At 37.0% G+C, this 21,763-nt stretch overlaps 2 protein-coding genes across 3 annotated transcripts in view; one reads left to right on the plus strand and one right to left on the minus strand.

Annotated features, from left to right (window-relative positions):
* LOC139152048 (golgin subfamily A member 4-like) overlaps positions 1-7,651 on the minus strand; it is a 91,170-nt gene extending 83,519 nt beyond the window's left edge. Inside the window, 3 exon segments of the mRNA XM_070725135.1 lie at positions 6,306-6,371; positions 6,956-7,036; positions 7,254-7,651. Coding sequence (XP_070581236.1) covers positions 6,306-6,371; positions 6,956-7,036; positions 7,254-7,406 — 300 coding nt within the window. The 5' untranslated portion in view covers positions 7,407-7,651.
* A 2,546-nt stretch (positions 7,652-10,197) lies between these two features.
* LOC139152049 (monocyte to macrophage differentiation factor-like) overlaps positions 10,198-21,763 on the plus strand; it is a 43,623-nt gene continuing 32,057 nt past the window's right edge. Inside the window, exon 1 of one of the 2 annotated variants that reach the window (XM_070725138.1) lies at positions 10,198-10,382. In XM_070725138.1, the coding sequence (XP_070581239.1) occupies positions 10,321-10,382 (62 nt within the window). In that variant the 5' untranslated portion in view covers positions 10,198-10,320. Of the gene's footprint in view, positions 10,383-18,762; positions 18,956-21,763 lie in introns of those variants that run through there. The other variant, XM_070725137.1, reaches the window with a different exon arrangement.

Here is a 21,763-nt window from a genome sequence, read left to right on the forward strand (position 1 = left end):
TTATACTATACAACTCTGCAATCTAACTGGCATTCTCATTAGTTACAAACCATTCACCTATGTTCCCCAAATTTGCCACTGAACACTTCACTGATATCAGCTTGGTGTGTCAGTACGGTCTCTTGATACAATGCATTGATATCAGGCCTATTCTTTTATAAGCATTGTCCTTTGATCAAATCTTAATAAAACATACAAAATCTGGCCTGATCTGCATGGCTCAGTTTTTGATCTCAGTCCTTGGTAATTGTTATTGATTGATCAATTGTTATCAGTTGCCAGTAATCCTATTACATAATAACAACCAGAATATTTCAAATTGGCTTCCCTTAATTTTCCAATCACCTTCCTACATTTATAATTATTCAGCTCCATTTACGATGTCCATATCAGACCAAATCAGGGTTTTTTTCTGAGAAATTACTTCTCACATGGTTAATAAGAGATATCACCATGTTGAACATTTATACTTTTTAAATTTTATGATCTCAAAACACAAGGTTTGAATTAGTTTTACTTTCTATAGTGGAAAATGTATGTCATGGTAGACCTGATTTCATATAAATCTGTACAAAACTGACATTTGTCATATACATTCTGGTTACCCTTTGTGTCAATTTACGTAGTTGTGATTACTAAAAATAGCCATCTATTGCTAGACTGAGGTAGTGTTAGAGTATGAAGATAGAATGCTAAGCCTTATACAATGCCAATACTCCAAGGGTTTCTATGCTGTAGCAACACAGTACTTATAAATTGTACGCTTCATTTGCATGTCTGAAATGTAAATGAACCAATACCAGACAAATTAACTGAACACTATTTTCATACTAATTATGTCCTTTGATTATTGCTTCTTTACATGGTTGAAAGAAATGGTGTCACAGTTAAAAGTTTGCAGGGAAAGATGTGAATCTTATGCTGAGCAGAAAGCTATAATATTTTAACAAACCTTACTTTACTGTTTCCATGGCCATGTAATGGAAATGATGACATGATCATTATTTTTTGCTTCATGGTTTTCATTACATCTAAATTTCTCACAACATCCATAATAATTATCCCTCTATCTTGCAAACAAATGTGTATTGATTTTGCTGTATTTTAAAACAGAAATGTAATCTATTTATATTTAATTACCTACATGTACTGTGCATACAAATGTCGCCAACAGATACAGTAACATACATGAATATATATTTAATGAAATTTGCAGGTATACATGCAAAGAGCATAAAAGAATACATCAATTATCAGTCTTTTTTTTCCCTCACCTCAATAATTTCTAAGAATTTGCCTTGTTGATGATTTATTGATGATCAAATACAGAAAGCTAAAAAGCAAAATTGTGGAGTGATAACAGTATGTGCAGACAAAAATAGCTCATACCCTATACACCAACTGTTTATGAACTGATAATCATATATGAGACCATATTCAAATGATCAGAATTTATCAACTGAACTTTTTGTAATACTGAACTATAGTTCATAGTAATGCAGGTAAATATTCTATTTCTTTCTTGTGATGATTAACATTGGAAGAAAGTGATTTGTTAGGACTTTTAACTCATACAATAAAAGCATACAATTTATTTATAGCAATTTCATCACAAAGTATTTGCATGTATTTATACTTTCGATCTTTTTATTTTGGGTCACCAGTGCAGAGTTCAAAAAGCAAAAACTGTCACTTTTTACATTTGATTTATGAAATACACATCTTTGACAAAAGGGTAAACTGTTTCCATTTTCATCAATCACTACATTAGATTAGGGGGCCCACGCTATGGTATACAAAATTAATTCACTTTCAAACCATTGTTCACAAAGTCACATGCAAAAGTTCATCATGGAAACAACAAATATGTTTGCTGGTCAATCACATTCAGATTTTGTACTGAAATGTTTGTTGTTCTAAAAGCTATCAGCAGTTTAACATTCCAAAAACAATGTACCTGTTTCAGAAATTTGTGGTTTCATAGCAAGTTCAAATCATGATTATGTCACTGAATTTTTGCACTTGAAAACTTCATTTAGGGGGAGGGCTAGGGAAAGGGGGAGGGTTAGGGAAAAGGGGAGGGGGGAGTGGGAAGGGTTGAGCAAATACAATGAGATTTATTAGCAATACTTTGTTTTATGTCCATGGTTCCTTATTTAAGTTGGGTTAGTAAACAATTGGCAATCTGGTAATAAAATCTTGGACTACTGGAGTATAATCAACAGCAAAACACAATGACTGATTTATGAGTATCCTTTTCCAAGTGATCAATTTCTACCTTGAACTTCAGGCATGAAAGAAGAATATACACCTTCAAAGAGTCACACATAATGGCCCAGGGCACATCAGGTGGTCAGGGCTGAAAAACAAGTCTTGCATCTGAAGCTGGCACTGAGTATGTGTAAAAGGCAATTGCACAACATATTTATACATTTTTTCAGCCAAGAGGATTATCAACTCCTCTTGAAATGTAGCATCTCTTCCTTGTCAACATGCTGGACATGCAATATGCCTAAACCTGTTGCCCATTGTTTATTACTTTTCACTCTTGCTGGGTCAAATTATATACGGTAACAGTCCTTAATCATCATTCTCCAAAAAGGCTCAAAGATTTTATCACTTCTCCAACATGTTTATAGGTTCCTTGAGGTGGTAAAGCAAGGGGGGGGTCGGGGATTCCCCCTCTGTTGACATGTTGGCACCCCCTAGTAATTTATCTTTTTAACATGTGAGTCTCTCTCTCTGTTAGCCACATTTGATGGAAATTTCTCAGGCATGGATAGAGGCAACATTGCAATTGTCATTGTAAAATATGATATGGAAGACAGAGAGATGAATCAGTACATGAGGTATGCAAGAAATCAATGGGTGACAAAACTATTGGCATGGGTTTCATTTATCGTATTACAGTCTATTGGAACGTCTCTCATTCATGGCTTGCCTGCTCAGAGTCCATTCACAAGGCCGGTCAATGACACTAGCAGACTCATCCAAGTGTCTTCCAAAGCTGACTAACATGTAATCTGTTGATACAGGAGTCACTCACTCACTGGGAGTCTCAGTTTGGGGGCAATGTTGTTGCAACACAACTTTCAGTATTGACTATCTTGGCAACAAGATACTGACAACATAGACAAAGATCAGAAATCACAACAGCACTCAGTGAAAAGCTAAACATTATTTCTGGGCCTTTACAGAAAGATACTAGGTAATACACTATCCGTGTCAAAACTTAATTGTACGGCAGAATGAAATTTTTTGTTTCTGAACAAGATTTGGGTGAATCTGATGACTAACAAATCACCTGGATTGAGGAAAGGGTTTCACATAATGACACTGAATTGTTAAAGGATTTGACAAAACTGGATTGCGGCCAATATATGAGTTCTGAAATGAAGCTTTGAGTCTCTTCTGCATACTAAATACAGGCTTGACTCTAAATCCCTAAAGGCAGTACCAAATACTGTGCATACTTTTCAAGTTTTGTGACGTACCAGTCGTTTGGTCTCCATGGAAATCATGTTGATCTACTGGAACCCAAGGCAAATGGATTACTTTAATAATTACATGTAAACTGAAGAATGGACTTTTCATAAAGAGCCAAATCTAATGTTACAGAGGACGTAAATGTTTTTGCATACATCCAAGTTGCTAGTAACTAAGCGACATCCATCAGTGCTAAATTGTATTGCCAAGTAATCAGACAAAGTCAAAGAATAATTTATTGACATGAAGATACCAAGCTGAATGAAGGAAGCTGTTATTCATGTTTGCAGTTTTACACAATCTTTGTCCAAATCTTTGATTTTTCAACTTAGTCTTGTCAGTATTTTTCTGTTTTGTAAAAATAGGATGACCTTCACACTGACACAGTACATATTAACTGTCGGTGCCATGATGAAAAAACAAGTACCTGACTCTGTGAATGTTGTAATTGTATGACTTAGCATCCTGCCACTGACAAATATTGAATTCTACCCCTCTGATTAAAGGCACATTTAGATAACTTATTGATCAAACCCTGGAACTGCCAAGAAAGTTTTTACTTGACACAGTGAAATATTATGATCTACTGGTACATCCAAAATGGCTTCCCTACATCTGCGCCTTTTACTACCCTATTCAATCTGCCAGCTGCTATCTTTCTATGGGTGTCAACACAATATGGAAATGTTTTAACCAAACCCTATGACATCATCACTCTGCCATGTGATGGCAACAAGTGGAATGACTGGTATCTGCTCCACTGTATAAAAGATTTTGCACACAATCAGTGATTTAATCATTAGAAATGCTGTACTCTGGCAATAAGCACTCATACATTATGAATTTTTAAAGTTACTGACATCATCTTCAATGTTGAACCTGCTGCATGAATTGCCAGCTTATTCTAAACAGAGTCTAATGTTTACCAAAGTGATGTAAAGTGATTTGCATATAACTGGAGTCTAGTAAGTCAGCATATTGTTAAGGCTAACCACCTTTCTTGCAAAAAGAGACAGGGACCACATCAGATTATCCAGGAAATACATCGCCAAACAAACTTAAACATAACAAAATGAAAACATTAAGTGGGAGTTTGATCATAATGTTCACTTCTCATTACGTAAATTTCATGATGAATCAGCAATACAGCCATTTGATATTTGGAAAGTAAATTACATGAGTGAAGGAAAAATTATGAATATACTCTGCATTGTCACATTGTTTTTCCATGAATATCAGTTTCTATTTTCCCCAATTCCATCTGAATAATCAGCACATCTGACATGCTGTAAACAGGTTTGTGTTATATGTGGGTGAGAATGGAGAGGCAATTGAAACACTGACAATATTCTGGTAAATCACAATACATTGTAACTCGCCTTCAGTACATTTACTCATGTACATATTCTTATTTCTGGCAAAGTTCATGCAAGTACACCATGGGTGTAGCAACTTCCCATAATCACTGACATATTACTAAATAATACTTGTAGTTGTGATCAAAAGATTCAAGCCAGACAGTACATAAAACTTCCACTCACAGTAACACTAACAGTGAATGAAATGCCAGATGAGTGGGAAGAGATTTCCTGTGGTGATTTATCACAGCTGCTCGTTCCTTGACCTCTTTGGAATTCACAACTCCATCCTGGATATATTCTACAAAGCCATAATTGAAAACTGACACACTCTGTGTTACACATTTTCAAAGTTAAACACTACTGAAAGTGGAACTATACAGTCAACAAGTAGCTGTAGAACTAACACAAAACCAAGTACACACATGACACATCTTTCAAAACTTAACAATCTCTACCTAAACATCACAAAATGTCCCTACAGAAGAAGTGGAACTTGTTACCTTGTGTGGTTGCAGAAATATAAATAATACCAGTTCAGTTGTTTGAAGTTTCACCTTCAAACCGTACCAGGGACAGCCATTTAACTTTTGAAGCACTTGCTAAGCCAGCAGTCATCTATCTTAGAGAGAAACTTATGTAAACATACTTGACACATGCAAGTTGACAGAATCTCTTTCAAACACACATACAACTGTCAACACCACCTTCACGCATATAACTAAGAAAATCTACTTTGAGTAACACTTACAACTGGCTTGCTGAACACAAAAATCTCACAACGTTCAATACTTCCCTGTCAAGAGATTGTAAAAGTCACACCCACAATCCATTTAGAATTTCAAAAACCCTTAATGACCTCATAAACCGTGGTTTACTTATTAAAACAACCCTGTGACCTCTGGCACACTTTTGTACCTTCCCATACAGTTAGAACTGCTGTTATGGTTGTAATTAAATTCAAAACCATCAATATATGACAGCCGGAAATCCAATAATTGGGCTGCTACAGTACCTTGGCATTTGCTTTTTGTTTGTTTCCCCACATTCTGAGTTACTTTACTAAGCTATTTCTTTCTCATCCCGTTTCAGATCAGACTAGGGGATCATAATATCGTGCTCTGTTGTTAAAACGTCATTACAAGTAGTGTGTGTATGTGACTACATCTAAAAATACTCCAATGACAAGACTCTGGCTGGCACTTGACCTTTCTGCCAGAGGTTTGTTATATAGTATAATGACTAATGTAAGCACATTCTGGTGTTGGGAATAGAGTTTCCAAATTTCCCCCTCTCTAGGGAAACAATAGGTTATAACTTGACCATACCTAAAATGTCCAGCCACTGCATGCTTTTTAAGTACCTGACATGAGAGATTCATACCACGATTGACATAGCAGGTTAAACAATGTTTCAAAAAATTTGACATAATTTTTGCTGATTTCGTAAAGGACAACTTACGCTTTCATCCAGGGCATAGCAAAGGTCTCCACTTTCGTAGAATACAAAAAAGCGCCGTTGCCATTTCTGGAATACAAAAATATGTCAAAATCATGTTTTCAACTTGTCTTGTTATTAACTGCGTTGATAACAAGACTGTTATCTCTGCTACCAAGACTGTTATCTAAAGGCTCTGACACCTGTTGAATCAAATCACGTAAAATTGCTTCAGTAGCTGGTCGCTCTCAGTTATGCTCTTTTACCCATTTTTACATCGATTATCAATTTCATAACGCTGTGTTCAGTCGATTGGATCATAGGTGTATCCCCTGGAGGCAACACAAACGCTGACGACAAAAGCTTGGTGAAGTTTCCATGGGTGTCATATACTGATCAAGGCGTCTCCGTATAACTGTTACACTGCGTGAACTGCAGTTTCGGTGTTTACATTACATTTGCAGTGTATAATAGTACAAGGAATATCTGACAAAAGGGTCGACAGATCTTACAATACAAAATTTACGAATAGTAAACATGTTACTCCGTACAAAATTTGCAATTGCTTAAGGACGAGTCTCCAAAATAATTCCTCAAAGGTTTCGAGGATGGATCATACTCTGTTCATCATGATCATTTATTACTGTCGACACATCATGATCACCATAACTTACCCGTGTTCGGGACGATGGATTATTTACGTCCAGCCCTGGTGCAACGAACAGATAACCACAAATCAAAACTTTCTTAGATTTCTATAAAGAGAAAAATGAAATGCTTGTGTAATTATAAATAAAAGGGGGAAATTACTATTAAATTGTCAAGCTAGATGATCCGATTTAAAACATGCGAAGCCTGTTCGATTGACCCACGGTATTTTCTGGCAATAGTTGACGATAGGCGTTTGTGAAGTAAAACTTGCCCACTGCACAGCAATGTACAACGTAACATTGGTGCAGTCGTCCAACTTACCTGATTGTCTCCATCGTTGTCAAGCTGATGGGCCTCCCTCGTCCTGAAACAGTTCTGACATTTCGTCTTGTTAAAAATATTCGGTTGAAAGTTTTTACACGAAGATACGCTGCTTTTCAAGTTCTGCTCGGCTCGATCGGATCCGAAGCCCATGCTGCTGGTATCGTGGGTTATACTCTAAACACAATACGAGAGCGCGAGCGGGACTCGCAACTGCTGATAATTTCCGGGATAGATATTCCAGTTTAGCTTCCAACGGCAACGGCGGTTATTCCTAGTGCAGAAATCATCGTGTAAGAACCGACGAACGCAAAAAATTGTGTATAATGCACAGGGTGAACACTACACAACTCTCTCTGAAAAGCTAGCGATGGACGTAACTGGAAGTGTATGTACTTAAATATGCAAATTAAGTTTCCGCCTAGATCAGGTACTTTATGTGACACGGTTTGCACAGACTGGTTTAATTGTCATTGCAAAAAGAGAATATTGGACTAAGATACCAACAAGATAAATGATCTTACAAAATGAATCCCACATTACTAGATGAATACTTTATATTTGCAATTCCGGAGAACGAAAAGTACGAAATGATTGGAACTATTTTGTTGAGGGAGAAGTATACAGTGGGGCATTGAGTTGATAGATTATTTGCATATGGCCCCAAACATAGGGGGCGATATTACAAATTGTGTGTGTGCTCCTTGCATGGTATGTGCTCATGGTTACGTAGCGCCGCCGCGCCGTACATACGTACTTCGCCGGCTGTTTACGCCAGCGCTGCAGCTATGTATTACCCTTAAAACCCGCTGCTGCGCTGCTCGCTTTACAGTGACAATATCTTAAAATTATTTTAACTGTTCAGACATAATTTTACATGCTTGCATGGCGATGACTGAATGTTTAATTAAAATATATTTACAGAAAAAGAAGTGCATTGACGATGCCGCATAGTAAGCATATTCAATACACAGTTCAGAATGAATACATGTGTAGTTATTGTGGTATTGTAACGGTAATGGCCATTCCATCTGCTGTCTCTACCCAAATTTTAAGTGAGAGTAACCTTCGTTCTCTTCAACGTATCAGCTTGATTAGGCATGGACCATTCGATATCACAAAGGGAGTTGTTCATAGAAATGACAATGTTACAACTTTTTCTTTATATATATATATATATATATATATATATATATATATATATATATATATATATATATATATATATATATATATATATATATATATATATATATACATACCGGTATATATATGACATCACATTTCCTGTATTTATTTTCATAAAGTGTAAAAGATTGTTGTTATCAAGAATGGTATTATGAAATCAGAATTCCACCAAATTAGGCTTGTACAATAGGTTCAAGCCACCACTTGAGGCCAAGAAATATTTCAGTTTTCTTCGTAGCAATGATAAAAGTGTCTTGGCAAAATTTCGTCGTTCAAATCATTAATTAAATATTGAAGTGGGCCGTCATTTAAAACTCACCTTACAACAAAGAGTTTGCACGTATTCTCCTTGTCTGTGATGTATTATACAAATGTTAAAACAATTTCTGTCATTCAAACGAATTTCACTGTGTATTTATTTGCTCATTGTATGTTGATATTAGAAACAAATACTTACCTAGACTAGGTAATTGAACATAATATAAAATATTTTCAACCCAAATTGTAAACAGAATCGGTCAGAGTGCCATTTATTTAAGAAAAGTATTCATTTGACTGACCTCAACTCAACACAACACAATCCAATGTAAAATTATGTTTTTCAGCTATTATTCATGATGTATAGTTTTGTTGTCGTTATGATTCCTGTGTCGTGTCACCGACTGTCTCTTTTAGTGTGTATTCTGTAATTCAGGTGTACAATGGGCCGAGGCCCTGTACCAAAATAAACTTATATATATATATATATATATATATATATATATATATATATATATATATATATATATATATATATATATATATATATATATATACACATACTGTGGATATTCTTTTTATCTTTTATTTTTTAAATATAACATGTATTACATTATTAGTAGTGCACAGTTGATGAATAAGTCAAGAAAATTTTTTGTCTTTCTGAAATTTGTTATCTGGTGTTTAAAGTCTTTCTTAAAAGAAAGTTTTCACATTCTGATAACATTGTCTAACATCCATTTACAACTGGAAGGACTGTGCCAAAGTAAATGGTAAGATAAACCTGTGCATACAAACGACTTTATTTTTGTATTATGTTCAAAGTAAGGATCTCTTGCACGATAAGAGCACAAGCTTTGCAGTTTTTTGAATATTTTCGAAGATTTTAGTACAAAACAAAAATCAATTTGTGTTATTGTGCTCACCAAAGGAGTTATAACCACCAGTTACTGTACTCAATAAAAGATGATGATGATGATGATGATGATGACGACGACGACGAGGATGATATTGATAATGATTATAATAATGATGATAATGATGATGAGGATGATGATGATGGAAATCAAAACTAACATTTGTTTCGTTTGTCAAAAGGTTCGTATATACTAAAATAAAAATCTTAAATGCCCCCAAAAAATAAGTTTATATGAAAATCAGCAGAAGAACTATCACCATTATCATCAAAAATTAAGTGTATCGCAACTGTCAAGGTACAACAATGACCCTTAAACTCGTAATTTCGATAGAAAGATCGACTGGATTAGAACCATGAAAGTGATCGTCATGGTTTATGATTTAAGCCTACATGTTTATGAAAATGTTAGATATGTAGCTGGTTTGAAAGAAACAGAAACTTATTTCTTCTTCGATCGAGATATTTATTATTTCGAGTTCATAAATTGTTGTCGTCTGCGACAGCTTTCTGTGATGTTGCAGGAAGGCAGGCGCTGACCTCCCGTCTCTAGAATCGCTTGTTTATCCCTTACAAAGCGATGTGCTGAGCGTAACGCGGCATTGAATATGAGCTGTCGAATAATTACCCTTGTCGCCGCCGCCTGAACGCCTTCGCCATGATATTCTGAAATATAAACGAAAAGAGGCAGAAAGGAGAGGAAAGATGGGTGCAGAACGACACATGGATGGGCTACAACCAGGAACCGCTGTGCCGCTTAAATCCAAGTAGGTAAAAATCAGGGATTTATGGTCTGTATGGGAGACGGCACTGTACACTCTCTACGCTCACATGGTCACAACCTATACATCCACACAGACAGTCAACTAAAGAGGACGTTCATAAAATCGTATTTATTTTATTGTGATGAATGTATGCGTTTTCCCGATGACAAAATCACTCCGATTTCCTAGGGGTTTTCTCGTACTGTTGTCAAACAAAAAAATTAAACACCAAAATTAACATAAACAGTAAAAATATCGGAATATTATTGTTATTGCTGTCATAAAGTACTATTAGCTGTACAACGATTCTGTCTTCATCCGAAGATTTACCAGGGTAACGGAGTATGTTATGAAAGCTGTCTATAGCATCGGTAGCAACAGTTCCATAGCGAACAAATTAATGAAACCACCGTATATTTATGTTCAATTTCAATACCACACCGTATGCCTTTGAGTAAACATAATTTCACTGCCTCACAAGAAGCCCTGCTGTAGTACCTGGAAAAATGAAAGCTATAAAGGGACATCTTTATTCTACTTAAAAACCGTGTCCTAATTTGTGAAAATCAGAAATGCAAATGAAAAGCAATTAACATAATAACTTTTTGGTCTCTCAATAGTAATTAGTTCTTATTGTGTAATCTTATCCCCTAGATTACAAAATTATTATCGTGTTTCGTATTGTTGGTTGGTCGCGTATCATTCACTTAGAGTAGAAAGGGGCCATTTCCGGGGATTCCTCAGATCCATCGCACTGCCTTGATGATATTAAATCTGCTTCTCGTGTACGCAAATCTGTCTCCTAACGCACGTCAACTTAAGTCACCATGGGGTTTCCAGAATACCTCGCTATGATGCGGTCGTCGTTTGTCACAAGAATTCCTGCGGCTCGTGTCATTGTTACACTGTTGTTTTCCTCTGTCTGCGTGGTGATTCGGATTAGAAGGGTCTACGGATGCTGTAATAATTCAATATCGTCTGACGCTAAGGACAATCTCCGTTATACTGCGCCGACAATTTGCGGCGTAATTTGGCCTGAATATATCGAATTGGACGGTTGCCGTCTCTCTGTTGATGTGACAATTTCCACGCTAGATTTAACCCCTACAATGCCACAAACGTATTCTGTAAATGGATTAATTTGACTTGGGCCCCGTTAGAGACGAAACATAACGATTACATTTACGGCGAAACGTTAAAGTCACCGAGACTTTTTTATTTCCACTGTTTTGTTTGACTGAAATTCCAGGGAAAATCGATGTTTACGTCCACTGCGTCCATTAATTTCGGTATTGAATCTTGAATGCATCAATTCTTCGGCATTTTATAGTCCTAGCAGGCGTCACCACTTCGCCTCCCGACAAATGCCTGGAATGCTTTAAATTAGATATAAATTGTTTTTCCCCTGCCATCGATCATAGGTTGAAACTTTCCGACACCGATGTTGGTGTGTCAGTCACAATTGTGAGGTCAGAAAACAGGTGCAAGAGGCCGTGTGTATCATTAAGTTTCTCCTCAATCCAATCTATTACTTTACACTCCACTGATTATGCTGGAAATACCATCACGGACAACTTATCTACACATCATAATCTAATCTTTGATATTAATTTCGTTTCTATCGATTGTTTTTATCGATTATTGTCTGGCGGTGGATAGTATGTGATTATTCAAACGCAGTTTCTGTGAATGACATATTTGCGCCGATGTCAAATATTACAGCTATTTTTGAAATGCAAATATCGCATGGTGTTTTAGGCTTACTAGTGTGATTAATAAAATACAGTTGTCAGACTTACTGTTCCCCTATATTACTGCACATGAAGAAGAGTTCCAGTGGATCGAAGAGCTGGTGCTTTCTTGCTTTCTAATATCCAACATGAAGAAATTGCAAGCAAACAGTTATCATGAACAAGATGAAAATTGCTGTTTAATAAGTCGACATCGTAGAAAACGCCCCCCTTTCAAAACTGTTCCAGTTAATTTATCTTCCCTGTACATATGAAGATACGAATGTACTGGCCATTTCAAAACGAAATGTAATTTGTTTATTTTATTGATTTACTCCATCAATAACTACGGTGACTGTGAAATCTACATTCTGATTGATACATCTATTGGTTGAGGTTTCGCATTATACATCATGCAATATAACGTCGCGACCTGAGATGACCTTACATGGTTGTCATGTATTTAGTTTGATTCACCCTACATTGCTCACGCGTTGCGAAGGACGACCAATTTGATCTAAGGCAATATAAATTTCAGCTTTCCTTCTAACTGTTGGTCTCTTGAGAGAGTAGTGTGCTTATGAGATTTTCTATTTGGTCGATTTTTTGTTCACACTGAAAATCCAACAACCTACTGCAGACATGTTTACCTGCAGCTGTATAAGATAAGATAAGAGGATAAACAAGTTCGCTGTTCAGAACTGTTCAGAACTGTACAGCACGAACAGGTGACTCTCGATATATTATAATGATATTTATGTCTATTTTTTACGGCTTACGCGGCAATTTTACGCGTGAGGGTCAACCCCTTTTCTTGTTTGGGCCTGTAGGGTCTATGTGCGGTTTGACAGAATAATGAATGATGGGACATCGCGTGACTCACAATAAAGATGTGGTCATACCATATGTATCCATGGTAATTTTAGTTTCAGGAAATAAATAAATGGGGCAATTTACATTTAAAGTGAAGAGTGTGTTTGCTGCAAAGCGATCCTGAAATATTCATAATAGCATATCTTCCACTGATAATTGCCAGTTACTTTTTCAGACCTATCATATTTATCGTGTGTTTGTCGGGTATCTCTGAAATTAACGTACAAAATCAAACGAAATAATTCACGTAGCTTTCGTGGCACTTTCGGAATCCGATTATATTCATAAACCCGGGGATTGTGACAGAACTTTAGACACTGTTGAACATGCGCATGAGTTTTGGAAACCCTATCCCTTTGCTTTTTAATCAAGACACAAATTCTGTTCAAATTTCAAAGAGGACATTTTCTATTTCACTTTAATATTTTATAAAAAAAAGTTCAAATCCATGCCCTGGGATACATTCTCGACAACTCTCGAATGTTTATGGCAAACTTTTGATTCGCGAAGCATTCTTACATCTTGTAAAAATCTTTGTCTCAGACTCTCTCTAACGTCACACGTATGACCGGAAACTTATTATACTGTATTCGCTTACAAATGAAATCATGAAATCCATAATTTCGTGGATATTAAACATTCCTCTTAGCAACCGTTACTTAGTAACCTGAATCCGTCGGTATCGCGCAAATGGTGATGCTGAAGTACGTCATGCTCTGAATATAAGCAAACTGCCTATCAATGGGGTTTTATGGTTTGCATATATCTGAAACAGACAACAAAGTACTTGATATCGGTCAAAAATGTGATATGTACAAAGACTGTTTGAATGTTGAGTCACTTTGAGTTTTCTTCAATATCGTGTAAAGCACCTTGCCTTCAGTTCGACAACGTACATCGCGGCTGGATTCTGAGTGTTTATGGAACGCCTTTCAAGAATGTTCAATATCTCTGTCAAGTTTGTCCTATTTGAGACGTTATTTATAGTCTGACATCTTGAAGCATGCCGAAAGAATGCCGCTACCTTCTATCAACGTAACTTCAATCTCCGAGCATTTTACAGACACGACAGATACAGAAAATGATCTCATAATATTCCACATCTTCAAAGATAGAGTGCTGCCATGGTAGGGCCATTTCATTTCATGGATCAATCGCGTGTGTTTGTTGGTGTGTGTGTGTGTGTGTGTGTGTGTGTGTGTGAAGGGGGGGGGGCGGCGGGGGGTCAACAATTTTTCGTAATGGATACGGTAGAGATAAAATAGTATTTGAACACTGAACGGAAATGTGGATGCGCAAAAGCAAAGACATAAGTATATGGGGATCTTATGAAATATCCACAGTATATATAGGTAGCGCATTGTAGTTTTGATTGCACTTGTAGTGTCAAATACGTTCACTGTACAAACTCATACATTATCATGACTTTGCAGAATATATATCTACTATACACCTTTTTGTAGAAACTGATGTCAAACATAAAGGGAATCAACAAAATTATGATCTTTGTTTCATACCAATAAAATAACTTTTTGGTGAAGTCTTTACCAATATTTCTTATTTAAAACACCATCACAAACACAATGAAAAGGATATTTTAGTGAACAAAGACAAGAAACTGAATCCAATTTATATGTGTTAATCAGTAACACACCAGATATGAACTGAAAATGCTCACGTGTTTCATTATATTGCACTTATGTGTAAATTTGAACCTTTGCCACATGTATGCAACTTCATTGAAAGTGTTATGATCAATATAATGAACAATAAATGCCGATTAACTCTAAAAGATCATGAAGTATACAAATATGTAATTAGCTGAAATAAAAATATTAAAGTTCTTTGACTACTGTCATTGTACCACCACTTTATATAGCAAATGTAATTACCTTTAGCCAAGTCCTTCAAGCCATATATGCCGAACTGTGAAAGCTCATTAGATATCCAAATAATAAATTAGCTGACATGAAAATGTGAAATGACTTTCTATATTGTTTTAACGTGGTATAATCATCAATGTATATAGCATGTTTTTGCCAACTTTCATCAAGTAAATCCCAGTATAGATCCCTAATTGGAAAAGATCATTGAAAATGCAAATTAGGTATTGGCTGAAGAAAATATGCTTAATGACTTTCAATAATGTTGTATCGTAGTATCTTCAATGTATATATAGCAAGTTTCATCAACTTTGGTTAAGTCAATGGTTTCTACTCCGAATAAAAAGGACGCGATGCGTTCTACAGATTCAGTACGCCCAAATAATCACGTGATGCCGGTACAAACAAACCCACATGTGTACTAACGCGTATGGAAATACACGTACGTCTATGCGCGTTTGCGCACATGGCTTTGTTTGTACCGTGGTCGATTCGAATTCCGGGTTTGGCCTATTCATATATATCCCTAATTAGCAAAGTTCATTAAATATGCAAATTAGGAATTGGCTGAAGAGAAAATGCTTAATGACTTTCAATAATATTGTATTACAGTGTCTTAAATGTACGTAGCAAGTTTCATCAATTTTGATCAAGTCAATTCAGATATATATCCCTAATTTTGAAAATTCATTTAATATGCAATTTAGAAATTGGCTGAAGTAAAAATGTCTTTTGACTTTCAATGATGTTATATCACAGTATCTTTGATGTATACCTCAAGTTTTAACAACTACAATCAAGTTAATTCAGATATATATCCCTAATTAGGAAAGTTCATTAAATATGCAAACAAGCAATTAGCTGAAGTAAAACTGCTTAATGACTTTCAATAATGTTGTATCATAGTATCTTTAATGTATATAGCAAGTTTCAACCACTTTGGTCCAGTCAATTCAAATATATATCCATAATTAGCAAAGTTCATTAAATATGCAAATTAGGATTCGGCTGAAGTTTAAATGCTTAATGACTTTCAATAATGTTAAATCATAGTATCTTCAACACACATACCAAGTTTGGTTAATTTTGATCACGTCAAATCAGATATATATCCCTAATTAGGAAAGTTCATTAAATATGCAAATTAGCATTTATCTTTCATGTCACCCCTTTAATGGTTCCCACTGCCGATATATCTTGGTGTGATCAACATTTGTAGCAAATCTCATCAAATTGTGTGCAGTTGTTTTTAATGTATATCCGTTTTTTCTAAAATTAATTATGCAAATGAGCAAAAGTATGCAAGCCACACCCACCAAAACCTAATCAATGTACCAGATTTCATTCTGATCTGATCAGCCGTTTTTGAGATATTGGACCAACAGACAGAAAGACACACAGACACACAGACATCGCTGCGACATATGCTCACGTGTGTGAACACGTGAGCAAAAAAGAAATAATAAAAAGAAATAACTACAGTTAATCCAGTTTGCTACTATGAACATCACCACTACCAACACCAGCTTTAACCAGCATCTCCACTGATGCCACTGTCATCTCTGTCATCAACAGCCTGTAACTATTCATTTTGCAGGGAAGGGCTGTAAAATTCACTACTCTCAGTACGGTGAACCATAGACCCTCGAGAAAACGTTTTTCTCAAGAGTCTATGGTTGAACCAATATTCTTGTTTATCTTCTTTTTCTGGCAAGCCTCCTGTTTTATTTCATTTTAATTTCATTTCTTACTTTTGACTTTTGTGATAAGTGGATGTGCGATATATCGTATTTGTTTTTCACTTTGTTTTCTCGGTTTAAAAGGCAAATAATTATCGGCAAATTGGATGGAAAGACCATCAGGCACTCTATCGAAATGCAAATTATCTGGCATAGGGGAGGATCACTTGTTTTTGATCAAGAACAAAGGGGAGGATCAGTATTGTTTTGCAAGCAATCAGGGGAGGGTCAGTATATTTCCTGCATCCTGTTTTTGCCAAGCACTAGGCCCCCCTCTTTAATTCCCTTAGGCCCTAAATAATCTTCCCCTCTGAGTCCGCAGCTCATCCAAAAGTTGCTACGGATCCGTAGCCCTACCACTCCATTTGCTGGTTGTGTTGGGGGAGAAGGGGCCCCAACACAACCAGCAGAGGGAGTGGTAGGGGTACGGATCCGCAGCAAATCCAAAAGCTGCTTTTGCCCGCTTTCACTGTACTAGTAAAACAATCCCTTCCGATTTCTCGAACACAATTTTGTCCATTAGCACCGCCCGCCGCCGGCAAACCAGAAAACCTCTTACACATATCAAGGAGCTAACTCCATGCACATACATAGGCTCCTGCTTTGACTTCTTGAACAGCAATAACGATAGAGCATGTACATGATGTAGAGAGAAAGTTTCACGCGTCACGCCCACTTGTGAACGCGTTTTTTGCATGTGGAACCGGAAACCAGGACCGGGAAAGTGTCTGCCGGCGACTTTATCAACAGTTTATTAGCCACTCTTGTAGTATGGTGCGTCCATGCTTTAGGCATGGTGCTCACAGGACTTGTGAGGACTACGAACAGTACGAACCACAGGCGCTTGGCACATTGCTGGGATAATAATCGTATTTAATATGTAGAATGTCTATATACGACTTGATTATTCAATAAAAGAATCACCCGTACGTGATATTAGTGTAGGCCTATAGGCCTACATGTTGACTTGCATTGCAGTTGTACCTGTGGCTGCCAGGCTCGGGCCCGGCGAACGGACTGCATAATCATCAATGTGTAGAATGTCTACATGACTTCATTATTTATTAAAGAATAACGGTGCGTGATATTACTGTACATGTCAGCTTGCTTAACCGAGCGGCTGTAGAGCTCTGCAGGGCTTTGGCCCGGCTTTGGCCTGTTGTCTACTGCTGCACAGACAGGAAGTCAAGGCGTGAAAGTAATTCACAGCCCGATTTCATAAATCAGCGAAATTCACGAACTCTGAGCGTTCCCGGTGATAAAAACTGGTCAACGGTCAGATGGTTGCATAAACAATCGATCGACTGGCCTCTTTTGCCTAAAATCATACCTTACCCTATGCTACTGGCGAGAAATTGTCCTGAAATTGGCTGGGCACACCAACCCAGCGCCGGCCATTTTGAATGAGCTGCATTCAATGTACGCGTCCAATGAGAGAAGAGCAATGACGTCATCTGCCAAGGGTTGTATGCACTGGCGCATACATTGCATGCAGCTTATTCAAAATGGCCGGCGCTGGGTTGTGTGCCCAGCCGATTTCAGAACGATTTCTCGCCAGTAGCATAGGGTAAGGTATGATTTTAGGCAAAAGAGGCCAGTCGATTTATTGTTTATGCAACCATCTGACCGTTGACCAGTTTTTATCACCGGGAACGCTCAGAGTTCGTGAATTTCGCTGATTTATGAAATCGGGCTGTGAATTACTTTCACGCCTTGACTTCCTGTCTGTGCAGCAGTGGACAACAGGCCAAAGCCGGGCCAAAGCCCCGCAGAGCTCTACAGCCGCTCGGTTAAGCTAGCCGACATGTACAGTAATATCATGTACCGTTATTCTTTAATGAATAATGAAGTCATGTAGACATTCTACACATTGATGATTATGCAGTGCGTTCGCCGTGCCCGAGCCAGGCAGCCATAGGTACAATGCCAGTCAACGTGTAGGCCTATAGGCCTACACTAATATCGCGTAGGGTGATTCTTTTATTGAATAATCAGTTCATATAGACATTCTACATATTAAATACGATTATTATCCAAGCATGTGCCAAGCGCCTGTGGTACGAACAAGGTCTACAATGCACAGTACAGAGAACGCCGCGACGCTTTTCGCTGTCGTTTTCTTACCCACAATCCTGTGTATGACCTTTACCCCTCTTTACCGGCCAGCCTGTTGTTGTGTGTCTTCCTGTACTGACACAGTGCTGAGTGCCTGAGTGTGTACCTTGATCAGCAATCGAAACGGGGCGATCGGTGGTTTCGTTGCTATCGAACGAGATGTGCTACAGCAGCCAACAGACCGGGCGCTCTGAAAACTGCATTCTTCACACGATATACGATAAGATCTGGATAAGGTACAGTTTCTGGGCGGTTCTAGTTTTATTGATTTTTCTGTGAAATTTATTTGTGGAGACAGGGCAATGATTGTGCAGTGCAGTGGTATACTATATAGCCTAACCAATCGGTGAGAGGTTTGGTCCCGATCCAATGTTCAATTTTTGACCTTTCTTTTCGGGTATTATACAGAGTAAATACTTCATCTTCAGAACCACTACTCACTGGAAATGTCATATCTGAGCAGTGTTTTCTTTGTGTCCATGACAGGAAGTTTCTGTGATTTTCCATGCCAGTGATTTGCCGCCATCATGTTGTTGGTTTTCCCGGTGTACAAACTGTGAAATGGAAAAATCAATAAATTGATAGTTCAGAATCAAACCGTCTTGGAAATACTCTTCATCGTTCCTAATTGTTATCGAATTCGAATCAAAGTTAGCAATGGTAGAGGACGAGGAGTACAGTACTCATTACTGTGAATAGACAGTTACAATTGAATTAATTCAATTCGTTGTTGTTTAAGGGTAGTGTTTCCCAGACAATTCACATTGTCCAGAACAAACAGAGAACGATTGTGTAACAGCAGCCTGTGATCGCAGAGGTCTAGTGTTTGTTTGACTGGTATCTAAGATGACTTGCTTGTATATTGTAATAGTTAATTATTGTACAAATTGAGCATTTACAGAATAGGAAAATCTGAAGCACTCAAAGTTTATTATTAAAGTATCAATTTAAATCTCCCTAATTCTATTCAGTTTAATGATAGGGGTTCTTCCTTCCTATTAACCTGTCTTACTCGACTTGTAGAGTTATGTAAATGTGTACTTATCTCCATTGAGGTTGAGAAATACCATACATGTAAATATGAATATCTCCATGGAGGAGGATCTTGGTCATTTTACTGGTGTTTTGTTTTATATCACTGTTCTATTCATTCTTTTGCTCACCGTCCTGCCTGCATGGTTAATTTGAGCTCTTGTTCAACTCCTGGAAGTCATCATAGTTGTTATGCATCCATATCTTCCGCCACCCTAGGTTTTTTTCAACATCTTTATGCAAAATTAAGGGGAATCCTGATATTTCAACATTCCCTCGGAAGTTTTTACCATTTGTTTACTTCATCCATTTCAGTCTCTTATAATCAATTCAAGTCAACAGTTCTTCATATAATGATTTTAGTGATATAATGATTTTAATGATATAATGATATATGATTTTAGGCCTGCATATTGCCCATAGAAAATGATGCAACTATCAGTTGATTTGTGTACTCAAACGTGATTCAGTCATTAACACACCTTGTGAAAATGATTACATTAAAGGAAATGTAGTTCTTGGGTGTGCCAGTAATTTTAAAATGTTGTCATCACATTCAAATATTAACTCTATAATTTAGACTGGTGGTACTATCATTTGCACAGACTTGCTAAATAGTTTAATACTGTACCTGGTATGATATTTTATGCAAATATGTAAGAAAGCTCAACAAAATTAATTTGACATATACTACCCATGGTCTCTTATTGGACAGCTGTCCTGAAAAGCTTTTTCATTGTACCGTGGCCATTGTATGCTCCAACTGTAATTTGTTTGCCCTAGAGGTGGAGTCTCATGTGTGCTGACACAGGGACATCAGAGACCAGTTGTTCAATGAGTATGCTCAATAAAGGAGTAATATTGCATCCATGCTTGGGTTTTGATGTGTGCTAGGCATGTCTTGTCTTGAATTCATAGATGAGTTCTTTTAATGGAAGAAGCAAAGTCAGCTAGATTTCTTTTTCTTCGTAGTTACATATCAAATTAGCCTCAAGACTGTCTAGGTTTCTGTATGACCCATCAATTTTAAATGCACTGAGTAGTTGAAAGGTCATATAATATTACAAATATAGAAATGTTCTTCTTATTAGCACCACCATATAATTTACCATGTGGTTTTTCATGATTACCAACACAAATATATCACCATGTGATGGACAATTGTTAGACAAAAATACATACAGTAGAATGGTGTTGTTGCACCTCCTGTTGCACCTGGAGATTAAGTTTTCCAACTGGATTATTTCTTCTTTAAGGATTATGAATTAATAAATCGTAAAGATGTTTGCGGTGGTATTCCAATAAATCATGTCGTGTGTCAGTGTTGTATCACACAAACAAATAACTGAGTTAGCGTAACAAATGTGATATCTATAGCACCAGTGACAATATTCTGTGTGTTCTAGTACCTGTAGTTGATGTAAAATCTTTCCTCCAGTTTCCAAATTTCAAAACATGGGCTTCTTGAAAGCTGGGAATGGAAGGCTACATTCTTGATCATACAGTTGTTGCCATCCACAGGAAACAGTCTTGATATACTTAGTCAACGATAACCTGTTCCATGCATGCCATGACTACCAAGTGTGCCCACCAAAAACAGGCATGCTTTGTTGTCAGTGCTACAGAAAGGCAGATTTGATAAGCAAAAATGGCTGACAATAGAGGTAATAATGTGTAAAAGCAACCAAAACCATACAGCCTTTAAGAACTATGCTAGCCAAGAAGTACAAACACTCTCTCTCAAAACAATGTTGGTTTTAATTGGAAAACTAAACTATGGCGACATAACCAAGCCGTAGGGACTTGACATTGAGCCTTTCAGAATTTCCCAGCCTTTTCACTCAGATCACATGTATTGATTCAAAAACACCATTCAGCAAGAGTAGAACTGACAGACCAAAGTCCAGAGGGGAAGAGATACTAGTAATTATCCCATTGACTTCCTTTCAATAAAGCATGAGGGGATAATTGTTTCCGTGTAATTATTTGAAATATTGTACCTATGGCTCTGA

This window comes from Ptychodera flava, chromosome 15 (genome assembly GCF_041260155.1).
Source record: "Ptychodera flava strain L36383 chromosome 15, AS_Pfla_20210202, whole genome shotgun sequence".
In the NCBI taxonomy this organism is placed as follows: domain Eukaryota; kingdom Metazoa; phylum Hemichordata; class Enteropneusta; family Ptychoderidae; genus Ptychodera; species Ptychodera flava.